This window comes from Trachinotus anak, unplaced genomic scaffold, assembly GCF_046630095.1.
Source record: "Trachinotus anak isolate AG129_WGS33_773 ecotype Australia unplaced genomic scaffold, CSIRO_AGI_Tana_v1 ptg000015l, whole genome shotgun sequence".
In the NCBI taxonomy this organism is placed as follows: Eukaryota; Metazoa; Chordata; class Actinopteri; order Carangiformes; family Carangidae; genus Trachinotus; species Trachinotus anak.
This window is the reverse complement of record NW_027273866.1, coordinates 11,591,396-11,607,040: the sequence shown is the minus strand read 5'-3', so window position 1 is coordinate 11,607,040 and position 15,645 is coordinate 11,591,396. Positions and strand designations below refer to the sequence as shown.

The window sequence follows — 15,645 nt, the reverse complement described above, 5'->3', positions numbered from 1 at the left end:
GGCCATATGGTAATGAGACTGAAGGTTCTGTAGGATGCTACTAAGGGCTGAAAAATCATTTAATGTGTATTTTTGGAGACAGCTATTATTAAAAAGATGCTAGAATTGAACATAAATCAAAGATAAGACAGTAGAGCACAGAGATGTCTGTAGTAAAGATGCAAATATAAAATTAGTGTTTGCCTTTTCATTGCTCCAAACTTCCGAGGTGTTTGGCAGTTTCAGGCCAAATCGACCAGTGTTTTGAACATAATGAACACACAGATCAGCAAAGAAAAACATTATGCTAAAGAAGCTGAATTTAAACCAGATGTTAATATAGACATTTTAATACATTAATACTTTTCTGGCCATGACACTGATTGTCTTTGCTATATTTAGGAAACCACCGCAATGGAGCCAGCTACAAACCCTTCAGAGCCACTTCTCAAGCCTACGCAGGGTGAGTGTTTGATACTCAACAGATAGACTTTCAGTGGAGTATTCCTTTGAGACTCTTTGAGGGTGGTCACATTCACATTTTAAGATCAATGCTGAAACTGTAGCCTTTTTTATACACAGACTCTTGACATGTTGTACTTTGCAGCAGGACAATGACAGCGCTAGAATTCCTACACTGTTCACCTAATCTCGTCATAAATATCCTCCAGTTTAAAGCCTTACACTTTACCCTCATAGTTACTGTATCAGTTCTGATGCAAAGTACCATTCCTCATTGCCTTACAAAGCTGTTGACTAACCTATTGCACCAGAGACCCAATGAAAACAAAAGAGTATTTGCCTTACAACCATGATGCATGAAGTAGAAAATCTTAGTAAGGAAAAACAATTTCAGTCACTAATAGAAGCTAATGATGCATTAAAAAGCTTACTTCTTGGTGCAGAACATCTAATGTGTCTTAACAGAGGCATATCCTTGATACCACTGACTTGACTTTAGTTACCTGATTAATTGGCAAAGGGTGAAGCACTCTCATTCAAATGTTGTTTGAATACTCCTCAAAATATGATGAGCTGTGGCGACTGCATACATCTTTGAAAAGGGTCATTACTCTGTTTGAGGGAGAGATGCTATAAGGGCAGAAAAACATCCATTAATCACGTCTTTGTTGTTTTGGCAGTCGTCTTGTCGAGATGCATAGCATGGATGTCAACTTTGACCTCCCGTGGAGTCAGTGGAGTGAAATTTACGAGGAGACTGCACAGTGCAGGTCTGATATAGCTGTAATTCAAAGCAGCCTGAAATGAGTGGTGTCATTTTAATAAGCAGCTTATGTATAAGGTCACAAAACATATGATCAAGCATGTTAAAGGGGACCTCTACTCAATTGGAACGGTTTAGTTTTTCTCATGGTTTTTATGTGCAATTTCTTCCACTTACATACACCCACTGTCTCCCACAAACAGGTGAGCAGTTTATCCCATTTCCCTAATCTGTGATCTCACTCAATTATGCACAACAAGCCCACAGAAAACGAATTGGTTATGGAGACGAGGGTGAATGTTACCACGTGCCTGCTGATTTTCTGGGAATCATGAACGGTGCTGAGCTGATATCACCACCACAGTGCACTGCCGGGATACATAGTGGGCTTGAAAATAGCTGGCTGAGATGTTGTAGGAAGATCCATGAAAATGAAGGAATGAAGGAAGCCTGAGAGGAGCTGTACTGTACAGTAGCTCTGCTGTGGGGGAGTATATGTCTGCTTATGCTACAGAGTGGAGATACACATGAGAGGTGCAATATCCTATTCCATCTTTCCTCTAAAATCTTGGTTTCTAAACATAAACATTGGACTGAGCCCAATTCAAAACTGCAGATGATTTTAAAGGTCCCATATTGTATTAAATGATATTTCCATGTCCACAGAGAAATGCACAGAGCCCGTGTTTGGAAACTGAGCCTTAAAACGAGCTGTCAGGACTTCTGGAACTTTGTGATGTCACAACAAAGCAGTCACCGCTCTCAGTCATCTGCTATATTTTTATTCGATCACTCAGAAAACAGTCAGCCAATCAGAAGAGAGACTCAGAGCCTCTCTTCACCAACCTGTTGTTACTAGAGCTCCAGGGAGAAGCCTGAGAGAGGAGATGTAAAACTACACTGAGATGGTTTTTGGTGCTTAAAATCACAAATATATCTTAATCAAAACTTCAAATAAAACACAGGAAAAGTGTACAATATGGGACCTTTAAGTATCTAAGTACTCCTCTCTCTACCAAACTAGATGCCATTGTTTTACCAACTTCTATTTAGATATAAATAAATAGCAAATAAAATAAAAACCAATGAGAAGTCCAGTCACCAAACTAAGCCAATAAGCTAAAATCTGGTGCAATATATATTTTCTAAACTGAGTTTAGTGTCTATTGTACATCATCACTGACGAATGAAAAAAAAAAAATTAAAATTAAAGGATGATTCCGTTATTCTACAGCCTAAGGCCTTATTTTTCGTAGGTCTGACCATCACTCCAGTTGGTTATGGTAAAACTTTCATGTGTACATTTTTATTTAAAGAGACCATACAGTGCATATTGTATTTCATTAACTTTGTGTCTTCTGTCTCCTGTAGTTTGTGCCTTTTCTCTCTGTCCTTATTCTGCAGGTATCTCTTGACTCCGGAGCAGCAGGATCCAGATCTGCCAGTACCACTCAACACTCATCATCATCATCATCATCATCAATCATCAGTCATCATGTGGAAAGATTTTCTTCCAGAAATCCTCGACTTCTATAGGAGTGGGTGGTTCGGTTCAGCTCATGGTAGAATTTCTTGGCATTTCCTTTGAAGATCTTTTTTTGCCTTAAAGAACTCGCTCCTCTTGTCAAGTGTCTCTGCCTTTTCTTGAATCTGTTGCTTCAGCCTCTTTTTTGCTATTGGTATATCATCCTATTTGATTTTGAGCTTTTGTAAAAGCTGTTGCTTTTTTTCTTTCTTTGATATTGGAGGGCTTTTTTTCCTTCACTCAGGAGTGGTAGTTGTCTTTGCAGTAATCTTGTCATCTCCTTCTTGATTTTCTCTTTCCAAAGTGGTTGTTTTCTCTGTTTCTGTCGTGGTCTCAGTCTTTCTCCTCCTGTGTCTGTGCTGGCTGAAGTGGCTGTGTATATGAGCTGGTTGATTCTTTGGTCTTGTCATCTTGTCCTTGATGTTTCTGACTTCTTCATTGGTGATTCAGATTTCCTCTTTGGAGTAGTGGTCTTTCTCGATTTTTGGGATTACTTCGATAGACATTTCCTTCAGTATTTCCCATCTCTGCCACATACTTGCTGTCATTTCTGCTGCTTTCTCATTGTTGTACTGTTGTAGACTGCCTCTGCTTGGTGTTGTACTTCTGAAGGTTCAGCAGTGGTGGTTGTTGAACCTCCTCACCAGCTGCTGATATCTCGTACCACCTGTTGATGTTTAGCTCCTCTCTGATCGTGTTGGGGAAGTTCACTCTGATCTTTTCTCAGGTGTTCTCGAGTTCGAGGTCTGTTAGTCTTTGGTTTTTAATGATGTCTGCCTGATACTTGATAGTTTGCTGGCATCAAGGTTCAATCTGTCCGTGTTTTTCTCGCCAGATCTTATAGGCAGCTTTGGACGTTGATGTCACTGTTGGGTTCAGTGAAGTGGTGTAAAATGCCTCCATGACATATTAATACTCTTCCCTAGACCATTTCAGTCTGCTCCTTTTTTGGATTTTCAGTTGTTGTATAAAAGGCCACGATGAGGACCGCCCTTGGTACAACGTTCCTCTAGCACATGGAGAGTAGAGTTTGTTCCGGTAGCAAACTTTTCAATCCTAGCCTCTTTCCTCACTGGGGATCAGGGTCCTTGTTGACCCACGTGATGACTGATGCAATAAGATGATCTAGTTAGTCATAATGGCATCATTGTGTCTAGTTATCAGAGCACTTTGGCCACTTGTTTTGCCGCCTTGCCATTGGAGCTGCTATCATTGCTGCAGTAATTTTTCACTATGATTATCTACTTTATACCAACCACACTATCAGTGTTTGAAAACCACAGTATATACAATATATATTGAGGACTTAAACAAGTCCTCAGTTTAATAATTTTCTCTAAGTCACTTAAATGTTGGTGAAGATCTATTATTCCCTTGGATCTTGTTGTCATAGCTTTTGCTTTTGGTTTATCTGTTATGACAACATTGTACTCTATGATAACTACGTTAATCGCTGCCAGAAAAACAGCAACAAGTATAAGGGGGCCAGACACCTGAGCAGTCGGGCAATTAGATAGAGTGTAAACACTGCAAATTTCTGAACACAGCAACAGTTTGGTAAGACTAAAAACCTAAACCTCATTATTTGCACTCCTGAAATATTGGTAGTAATACATCACTGCACAACAACTGACAGTACAGAAGGTCAACATTAAATCAGGAGGTGAGACTGTAACCTGTGTTTGATGTTTGGATATCTACAACAACAGTTTGGGATATAATTTTACTGCTTGCCTTAGCCCTCCCTTCCAACTACTTCCAGCTAAACTAGAGGTTAAACAACACTGATCAGATCGACTGACTGCTCCTGTTTCTTGCCTTTCAGATTGCATTTTAGAGATGTCACTCAGATGCTACCTTGGCGAGTAAGATTATCAGCTACTGATAAAAGCAATGGCTAAACCTATTTAATAAACTGGAATCATCATTTAACTGGCTTGTGTGCACACACAGTTTTACAAGGCTGTGGAAAATCATAACATGTCAGACGCCTTACAGTTCAGAACAGAATCTGTTGTAAAGCTGTGTCTAGTAGAACTACCATGGCCCTTGCTCTGCGCAATTATACTGGTGAGTATAATAGTATAACTGTAACATTGAATTTACCTTGGAGGGTGTTATGCAGACTCTCTTGAACTGTCCTCAACAACACTGTTAAATCATTTGCCTCTCTCAGTTTGCTAATGTCACCTTGCATTACTTCAAGCTTGAAATAATGCAATGTGTATTTGACACAGAACCCCCATTGCCATTATGAACTGCCAACAAACTACCGAGTGCAACTTCAACATCATAAGGATACATCAATTCCCATAATTAATATAATAAACACCACTGTCTTTCTAAAAGATACACTGAGGTGACAGCGAGCTTCCTGTCAGTTTCTCCTGAGAGAGAAAGGATGCTCAGTATTATACATCAAACTTACACCATACTGTGTATCACAGGTATAAATCTATTTTCCAGAAAGACTTCATTGGCACTGCTAATATGAAGGCAATAGAACAGCTAATATAATTACATCATGTGGGAAAAACGCACTGTATTTGACTGTTGAGATTAAGCAGTGTCCTCCCTTTGAATGACTGAATGCCTTCCATTCTAATCACTTCATTTGCGTCATCATTTAAGTTCCACAGACTCTCCATCTCAGCTCCAGTCATCCAGACTACAATTGCTGTTGGAGAAAACAAAACACTTGACTTTCTGTCCTCTTCCATGAAAAAAAATGTAAAAACAATGTAATTCCTCATCTGTGTGGAGCCTCTCTCTATCCAGACCTCACGAAGGAAAAATGTAGTGTTGTTTGAGTAAACAAACCATCTCTGTCTGTCTTCCATTTTCTTTCTCTCACTTCCTCTGTCTCTCTCTCCGTCTCGCCTCTTACTGTGACTTTTATCTTTCTTTCCGTCACGCTCTCTGTCTCCACCCCCCCTTCAGTGTTGCTGCTTCCAGCTGCATTAAAATAAATAGGTAATTAATCTGTGCCTCAGGGGCTAACAGCAGCACATACAAGCCCAGCGGCTTGCCCACAGGCTCAGAGGCAAGACAGAAGCAAAGTGTGAGCTGTTACTCATCAAACACTTTAGAAACCCACCTGCATATCCACCTGTCTACTCTGTCAAAATGACGCAGGGTAACATCTCGATTTGCTCTTTCTTATGCTTATAGCCTAGTTGGGACTCATGTAAGTTTATTTTTTGGGGGTGAAAAATGGAGGCTTGTAACTTTAGACATAACGTTTTTTGGGGGGGTTTTTTGGAGTAAGTGAAGGCAGCAGCAGTCCACTCACCTGCAGCAATAGAGGCCAGACGAACGTAGTCGGAGCCCCTCTCCTCCGGTTCATACGGGTAGCTCTCCACCAGACTGAGTCCTGCCAACACAGAGGACAGAGGTTACTTTCTGTTGCCATGACAACCCAAAGAATTACTGTCCTTTTCTTCTTTTTCAACTGCTGAATTAGTGTCCTAAAACACTGAAACAAACACATTTTATATACTGTGTATTGTGACAATTCCACACAAAATTATAAACAGACAAATTAATGCATGGCTGGATTAACCTGTTAGGGGGATTTGGGGCACCACACTGACCCCCCACCCCTCAACTCCTGCCCTCTGTGCATGTGCCCTGTCAAGAAGCAGACCGGAGACAAACCAACACTATAAAAACTAGCTTTACCAAAACTCTGGTACAAATCAAATGGCAACAATGATGTTTGCTGTTGCAGATGTTCCCTCAGTATATAATGCATTCAAAAGATGTTGGAATAATACTACCTGGCTCCATGTTTCTGGTGTGTCAGTTAGTTTGTGGTAATTTTAACAAATACAACTGAATTCAGAAATCTGCACCACGTGAGCACAATGTATTACCTATTTTATGCAGGAAAGAAACATGGCTAACAAAGACCATCAGTCTAGTCAACATTAATAACTGATATGCAGTGAACCTGGGACTTTTGGGGCCCTAGGGTGCTGGGGCCCTGAGGTAGATTTTCCATTTTACCCAGTTTGTACTCCAGTCTCAACTTCATGGAAAAGAATTTAAACTCTGAAGTAAACCAACTATTCTTACAAACACAGCAAGAAAAGCATGTAATTTCAGGTCCAAAACCACTTATCAGCACTTGGAGTTATACAACTAGTCTGGCAATCAGCATTTTAATATGTAAGTTCTCAAAGCAGCATGAGGTTCCTGAAGGAGCTGTTAAGAGACCCATGCATGCACCCTTTGCCCATGCATGAGTCAATGAATGTAGCTTTAATGCTTTAATGGACCTAAGGGAATGGCCTTGAGAATGACGTGTTACCTTATATACCTTATGTATTGTACCTCACGAATATTGGTGGCACTAAGAATAATGACTGATGTATGTTGAGCTTTACTATTTGTTTTTGTGAGTTTACTGTCTCAATGTCACGTCTTTTACATTTGCATTTAACTTGCAGGATGTTGTCAGCCTTGTTCTACTGTTGCCCTAGTTTTCAATTGTTCTGAATATAATAGTATGAGCCAAATGCCCAACTTTGAATGTTACTGTACCACAAATAATGGAACTAAATGTAGGAAATGACAATGACAGTCAGTGCAAAACATTTGAAATTAAGTGTGGATGGAACAAAAGGACCCTCAGTTTGAACTATTTTTGACACAATAATCACTCTTTTCATTTTTGTTGAGCTGCCTGGAGGTGGACACCTAATTCATGTGTACTGGGCGGCACACACTTGATAATCCCACGTAAGTGATGTACTGTATCTGCTCCCTCCCTCCTCCTGGGAGCAGAACCATCAGATTTTGCGGGTTAATACCAGTCTTACCGTGCAGCACAGACTGGTGCAGACTCCAGTAGATGCTCAGGCAGTTCTTCTCCTTCTTCATGCCTCGTTTACATTGGCAGCCATGCAGAGGGGTGGACAGCAGTGCCGTCATGGCATTCTCACACTGGTTTCGCGCCCCAGGCCCCAGCTTCACACTGCCATCCCCCGCCACACACTGCCTGAGGGTGCGCAGTCGCGGGCTGCAGGTGTCATCGCTGGAACAGGTGTCTCCGGCACGCAGGCAGTCCCTCCCTCCCATAGACAGAGCCATACGTGGGACTCCTGAAAGATGAGACAGACGGAGGACGGGTTACTGTCACGCTGTGTTCCCCCATGATGAGACTGTACGGTGGATTACTTGTCTGTACACTCTTTCCTATAAATACAAAACTACTGGCTGAGAAATATTTCAGTTATATTTCAACCCTGAATAAACAAACAATAACAAAAAAACACTGAAATAAATTGTTTGCGCTGAAAGTTAGAAAACAAGCAAAACTTAAAGCCACAAATTAAATTTGTGAAAACATAAAATTCTGAATGTTGATGACTTGGGAAAAGTTCTGCCACTGTAACCTTGAAAGCATGTTATGCTTGCACTTTTTGCCTAATAGCTGTTGTACCTGGGTTTTCAGCTGCTATATAACAGGAAGAAAAATACAAACTACAAAACACAAGCTATGTTTCTGTTGTAGATTGCTGAGCGGCTGTGTGAGTTTGAGCTGTGCACCTTGGTTTCAGGTTTGCATGTGTTAGAAAAATCATTTTAAAAGGATACTCTAGTAAGGTCGACTGTATGTAAGTATGGGTCAAACTGTGTAAAAATCGGTGGATTGCTCCTTTAAGTGAATCAAAACAAAGCGGTGAATGAATGTGAGATTTAATGAGCCACTGAGTCATTGCTAAAATAATCTAAATTAAACTGAATTTAATAATTAGATTACATTTTTACATCCCCTGTCAGGAGTGATCAAACTCGGTCAACGATGCATCTCAATACTGCATTCCAGCATTTTGAAATGACATTCATAAACCTGGGGGGGTATATATTATTCATGAATTCATACTGTTGTCACATGGAATACATCTGACACTGCTGACTGGATTTTGATGAAACTTGGGGGTGGGGTGGGGGGTGGGAGTGGATGCATCCCACCAATACATCCTGACATGTTCAAAATTACACTACAGTGTTTCAGCTGCAGTCAAAACAAAGTGTCATATTTGTTACAGTTTGGCCCAGAGAGGAGCTGCAGCATTTGTGGGGGGGCAGTGTGTTTACTGTTGATGCAAATGAACGTGGATTTGATGCAAACTTTAATCCCCTAAAGACAGTAAATGACAGTATATTCCCTACTGTCTAAGAGCTCTTAGACTCACTCTTAATAATGATGCAGTGGTGTTAATCCATCCATGTGTCTGGTTTGAGATAACTTGCATATACATATTGCTCCAAACAACATTCATATAGAGTAACAATAACACAACATCTCTCAGATGTAGAATTTTAAATGAATCCACAAGGTTGCACTGATCTAAACTACAAATTAACAAGATGAAGAGTCTGCAGCCATGCTAGCAGCTCTGTGAGGCTGTACTTAGGCACAGTCCTGCTGTGAGCTAAATGCTAACATGCTACTATGTTCACAGTGACAATGTTACCATGCTGATGTTATATCGTTTACCATGGTCACCATATTAAGTTAGCATGCTAACATTTGCTAAGTAATTTGCTAATTGGCCATGGAGCATTGGACAAATTGAAATTTCAACCTGTTGCTAAAGGAAAAGTTTAAGGGGTCATCAAAGTTATTACAATTGATCCTGAAGGGGACACAAATGTCTGAACTAAATCATGGCCAAATCATGGTGACTGTAGAGGTCAAGGGATCACAAAGGTCATCAGGACTCATTGTCTAGGCACCATGGATACCTGTACCAGATTTCATGGCACTCCATTCACAACTTGTTGCTAAAAAGAAATCCACTAACTTAACAGTGAGTCAGTCGACACAAGCTCTTGTTGTGCAGCCAAACTTTGTTTAAACTTGCACAAACTTTATTTTTTAACTCTAGTGGAGATCCCAAACATACCAAATCTGTCAGGCCTCTGAAGTGATGCACGAGACAACCAGAATATTTCCATTTGAGGGAAGGTGTAGCCATAAAAATATGGAGTCTTGGGTTTGAATATTTCCCCCAGTGTAAACACCATACAGCTACAATGAAGAGCTGGAGGAAGCTGATAAAGAATATATGTGAAATCCTGTCAGAGTGGAATAAGATGATTAGGGGGGTTACAATTTCTTATGTATTTAGGGTACTAATATTTACTGCTCTCTCAGTATTTTAAATACTATACAAAGTGATAGAGATTAGCTTGAAACAAGAAGAACTGGTTCCCTGAAATAATGTCCAAAAGCATTTTTGTGTCACCGGCTACTTGGTGAGACTTTCTGTGTAGTGAGTTGTTCAGTAATTAAGTCTAATCAAATTTGATTCCATCACAGCTCAATCAAGTGATGAGGAGCGAAAGCAGTATCCTGATGAAGGCAGGAGCTCGCTAATTCTCCACCGAGAGACTGACAAGACTGGCAGAATCCCACACCTCCGTTTGACTCAAACTGTAACTCAGAGTAACTCTCCCTGGGTGACATGACTTTAGAGATGATCAGATAAAACAGAAAGGGGTACAGAATGACTGGATCAAGTTTACATCCTGAGCTGAAGACTCCTGCAGCTGTGGGAAAAAAAGGGGTTGACTGCCACGTGCCCACCAGGAGACTTCTCAACCTTTCAGTGGAGTCGGCTAATCTAGCAGCAAACTGTCAATAAAAGTCTAGACAGACAAGTGGGGCGAGACGCACGTTGCTATGGGTTTAGGATGTTTGTGGATGCCACAGAGAGAAAGCATCTGCCACTCAAGTGAAGATCTCATCGTCCCTGAGGTCCTGACAGGCACCACTTAGTGAGCCAAAAAAAATATCCCCCTCAACAAGTCATTTATTCCACAATAGAGTTTTAAAATCTGATATATATTTATGTGAAGCAAAGGGAGTGAGGGAAAAAAAAAGTGCAAGTAAAATCATGTGATTCGTTTTCAATGCAAATCAGCTCCACTCGAGAGTTTTCTTGGATCAAGTGCTGGTACCTTGAAAAAAGCGGAGGAATCTGCCTTACGTCAAGACTCTTCACTCGCTCTGAGAACACTCTCCACATGCAGATTTGCATTGGAAATACGCAATCTTATCTCACCCCTGTGGTAGTTTCCTTCACTCGGTCCAAGAGTAACAATATTTAAACATGTTTTGAGTTGTGTCTTTTGCCTCGTCTTACGCAGCTATGTGGAGCTGCAGGTGGGAACAGATATGTGGGTGGTTGTGCGTGGGTGTTCCGATATGGAAGGTGGAGCAGAGAGGGACCTTAAAGCCAGGTTCGGCTCCTTTCTCGGCTTCAAGGCAAATAAAAAAGCCCCTGGTGTGCAGTTGCAGTGCAAATCTTATTAAATTGCAACTAATCCAGTGTGGAGAGAGGTTTGATATTTGTCTGAGAAATTAAGCAGCACTCCAGATTGCAAGAGATAACTGTTTGCCTGGAAACAGAGCCGCGACGCACCGGCAGTTCAAAGAGAGACAGTCAAAACCAATTAGGAGAAATCAGTTGCCTTGTCATTCAAATTCGTTCCATCCTATATGCCTCCCTGTTTATCCCACTGAGGTAAATAATCCATTTGAGCTCTCGCTCTCTCCCTCACTCTCTCTGCTTTTTTGTTTTTTCCCTTTGTTTCCGTTTCTCTAGTTTCCTCTCTGCTCACGTCATCCTTTCCACTTATCTCTCTGTTCTCCCTCCTGCTTTTCTGTTTGTTCTCTTTTTTTCTTCTTCCCTCTCATCCCTCACTCACACACAACACAAACACACCTCCTATGGCTCCAGGAGCAGATTCTGAAATTAAAGAAATATTTTGAAGGAAGAGGGTCTCTCAAAAACAGAACAGAATCAACACTTCATTCCTGTGATCTCGGGCAGTTCAGGCTTCTTTCTTGTAGCTAAAAACAAAAGCAACCAAGACGAATTTCCAGTGTTTTTGACAGACAAAGCGTGGGACTGTCCAAATTAGCTTTAAATGATCTTTGTGTTGACAGCGTGGTGGGATAAGAATTGAAAGCAGTCAGGATCTTGTTAGCATAAATTTATAGTTGGGTGACATTAGTGAGAATACATGAAATGACTACCTTGTGTCCTCCTCTGTCTATCTCTGTTCTGTTCTCTGTTTAAAGGAAACAGGTGTAGCGATGGAGACAAAACTCGAGCTCTCCTCATCTCATCTGGTGGCTCCTCACGTCTCTCTGCCTCCCACCTGAAACCCAGGGCTCCTCTACAGCCATCGGGCATCAGTCACTGCCATCAGCCACCAGCTATCAGCCAATGAGGGAGAGCTTCCTTAAAAATCTATAAAGAGCTGCTCTACTGAAAGTATTGAATTCTTGTTACGTCACATAAAGGAGGCTCAACAGGATTTACTTCTCGGTAACTGATGTTTATGTCCACGAAGAGTTCATAAAATAAATGATGATGATTAAACTGGGTCGAGAACAGATATTGATGTGAGTGCTAACATGAATTGTGTGTTTGCATACAGTAAGTCATAATCCCATTGTTAGATGTTAACCCCCTGTGTTCTTCATTTGTTTGAATTGTTGTAACCTTCTCTTCATTATTTGGAGAAGACTTTTTCACACAGACAGCTGACTGTCTGAAGAGCCGGGATATTTCTTTTCAAACTGAATTGCCAACCAAGGTTTCCTCCATTTTTAAAATTTTGTATTTTTTTCTTTCTCTTTTTGAGAAGTTTGTCTTTTATTGTGAGTGAGCTGGGCTGGGTTACTGCTGAAATAAATGTTTGACTCACTGATTCATTTATCATGCACCAAAATTTAATATCATTGTAAAATGAATATCTTTGGCTTTTGGACTCTCTGTTGAACAAAACAAAGCCTGTGAACAAGCTTTTGAACACACAACTTTATGGATTAAATACAACTCTATCGTCTAGAGACTGCATTTTTATGCTTTTAAGACTTTGACTATCAGGGTTCACACTGACACGTTTAGGCTGCTAAGTTCAGGCAAGATCTGATTTCTTTCAAAATTTTACCAAGACCACAATCTTTCCCGAAACTTAATCCAGTGCTTTGAGTTGCCTAAACCTGTCCATATATATCATGTTTTAGATGCTACAAGCATTTATTATATTGCTATAAAAACATTTACTGTATAACAGTGGTTTCAATCATGGTCCACTTGGAAAGCTCAAAAAGGGTGGTGGCCCACATTCAAAACAATACGGAGGCCAAAGACAGTAATAAGTTCTCAGAGCACTTTTTATTTTAACGACTGAACATTCAGGACTGAACTGAAAGTTGGGTAAGCTCTGAAAGGAGTTTTTTAATGTTATTTATGTTTCCAAAAGATCATCTTATCTTAAAACATTTGAAACATTATTTATATTTTTATTTCTCTTCACCAAAATTGTATGGTTTTGCAAATGATTTACCAGCCCACCTGCAATGCCTTCGCGGCCCACCTTGTCGGTCATTAAAAAACGCTTCTTCTTTGTGCATTAATCTGGGTTGCATTATGTTTCTTATCTGTTGTTGCAAACTGGTACAATATAAACAGAATTTCTAGCCATCCTGGTTGTAAAAAGAACTGATCATGAAAGAACATGTATATTATCTCCAGCAGTAGTTGTGGGCCAGCAAACATGATGGAGACATTGTGTCTGTGATACTGAGCTCGACAAGTAAACTTGACTTTGAGGCGGAACAACTTTAAATATTTTAAAGAGACTATTCCCAGGACAACGGGGCATTCAGTAAAGTCCTTTCAGTCGAGTCTTAAAGTCAATGTCTGTGCAGCAACTCTTACCCTCTTAGTTCCAAGTTCCAGCTCTGAGTTCACATTATTGACTCAACTGGCCAAGATTTAAGCTCGTAAGTGAAGTTTCTTCCCTTGATTTAAGTTGCTGCGTTGTACATGTTGTGGTTTGTAACATCTCACCAGAGCTCGCACAAAAACCATCTTTCTCTTCATCAGCTGCTGTACGGCTGAGTGACTTTCTACATTCACAGAATGATGAATCCTATTAGAGATAACAGGCTCAAGATTGTTTGGTAACACTTTGATACTACTACCAAGGGGCCGTGCTTTTGTGACTGTATATTGTAGTTTCTTATTAGCTAACTGTGCCTCCCCAACCACTTTTAAACCAAGATGACTCACTGTGTCTGCTGGGCTTTCTTCTGCTCTGCTGTCTCTGTTTTCACAGCCACTAATAATGCCCCCTCTCCTCCCCAGCAGTGGTGCCAAAACAATACCGCAATATTTTTCCCATAAATGCACAAACACAAACACACACATCAATGTGAAAGAACACAACACTCATGTAAATCCATGCATGTGCACAGTCAAAAAACTATTTAGACACATTACCATAAATTTTATTTGCAGCAAGGCCTCTTTGGACAATAATTGGTCCTCCAAAAATGCTGCGATGGGGTCCTTTTGCTCTGTATCATTGATTCAGCAAACATGATGAAATTTAGAGAACCAAGAGACCACTCTGGTCGTGATGCAGAATGCTAATTTCCCTCCCAGATTCCTCAGTGACTAATCCATCCCGAAAAAAAGTCAATATCATTCCGCAGCTGTTGCAGAACAACCTCGCAACTGCAATTTGGACATTTTTCTTTGTCTTCTTAGAAATGAGAGTACGCGTGGGTATTGACATCTCTGAGGTCTGAAAGCTCATCCAGAAACTATTTTCACAATTTCAAAAACCCATTTTGCCAGAGAGAAAATAACTTTACTCTTTTAATGTAGAGATTGTACTTTTTGCGGACACATTTATTGTGTGCAAGATAATAATAAATTGATTTGAGACTGAGCTCATCATTGGTATGAATGATATGATGGAGGAATGAAACGATTATTATGATAAATTAGATTATTACTGTAAATCAGAACTTGAAAAAAGTATTAAAGACAAAATCTCAAGATTTCAATCGATGGCTCTAAAAAGTCTAAACAGGATATTATGATAATGAAGACACATTTTATGACAAAATAACAGAGCTAGAATAGCATGTGTCTTTTATTTTGAAGTAGAAAGCAACTGAATACATTTACTTATGTCCAAATTTGAGATACTCAGACTTCCCTTGACTCTCCATCTGTGGAAACTTTAAAATTTTCTGGGTGCGAATGTTGTACTTTTTATTTACCACACTGAAAGTTCCTCTTGATGAGGAGGACAGGGTTATACAGTCAAAAGCTGCTGAGGAAGTGAGTAAATGGATGTTGAGACTGTTTTGTCAAGTTTTTACCCCACTCTGTTGTTTTCTTTGCTCAACAGCATGAAAATCTCCACAATGGAAAAACTAAACTCTACTCTGCACTTTACTTTTGATACATTAGTAATTTATACTGACAACTTGTTCACTCTCACTTGCAGTAAAAATCAGGATGCTGACTTTTTCTTACTAATACTGCATACTGCATCTTTCATGCCACTGCTACTCTGACTTAAATAAAAGTATATGAGTGTTTCCACAACCATTTCCCTACCTGCGCACTCATGTGAAATGTAGTATGAGGTAACTGTTTCAACTCCCTCCTCTTTCATCACATGCTCTTGAGAGCTTCTGAACATCATGTTGAAACAAACGTGAGTCCACAGTCATGCCAGCAGCTCTGTGAGACTGTATGCTTGGAGCTAAATGAAGGTGAACTGACTGATATTGCCACACGGAGCCATGACCCTGGTGTGGCTAAAAAAAGATGACACATGAAGAGCTGTGCAATGCAACAGAGAACTGGATGAGATCAGCTATTTAACCAACGCAGAAGGAGAAGATAAAGAACAGCTCTACATGGTTCCAGTTCTAATGTTGGCTTCTCATAATACGTCCAATCACAAGTTCCAGTCTGTTCAGTGGTGCAGTTATTCTACAGCAACTACAACTTATTCTTCAGCCTCAACAGTGAATCCACCTTCAAGCAGACTGAGGTCCTTGAGGACAAGCTAAGAACTC

General features: G+C 40.2%; 1 protein-coding gene across 4 annotated transcripts in view; it reads right to left on the bottom strand.

The window, feature by feature from the left end:
* Positions 1-15,645, bottom strand: part of gfra4a (GDNF family receptor alpha 4a) — a 266,508-nt gene that overhangs the window by 29,176 nt on the left and 221,687 nt on the right. For all 4 annotated transcript variants that reach the window (XM_071498094.1, XM_071498096.1, XM_071498095.1 and 1 more), the window contains 2 exons: positions 7,553-7,834; positions 6,022-6,102 (listed from right to left, as the gene is read on the bottom strand). In XM_071498094.1, the coding sequence (XP_071354195.1) occupies positions 6,022-6,102; positions 7,553-7,823 (352 nt within the window). In that variant the 5' untranslated portion in view covers positions 7,824-7,834. The remainder of the gene's footprint in view (positions 1-6,021; positions 6,103-7,552; positions 7,835-15,645) is intronic.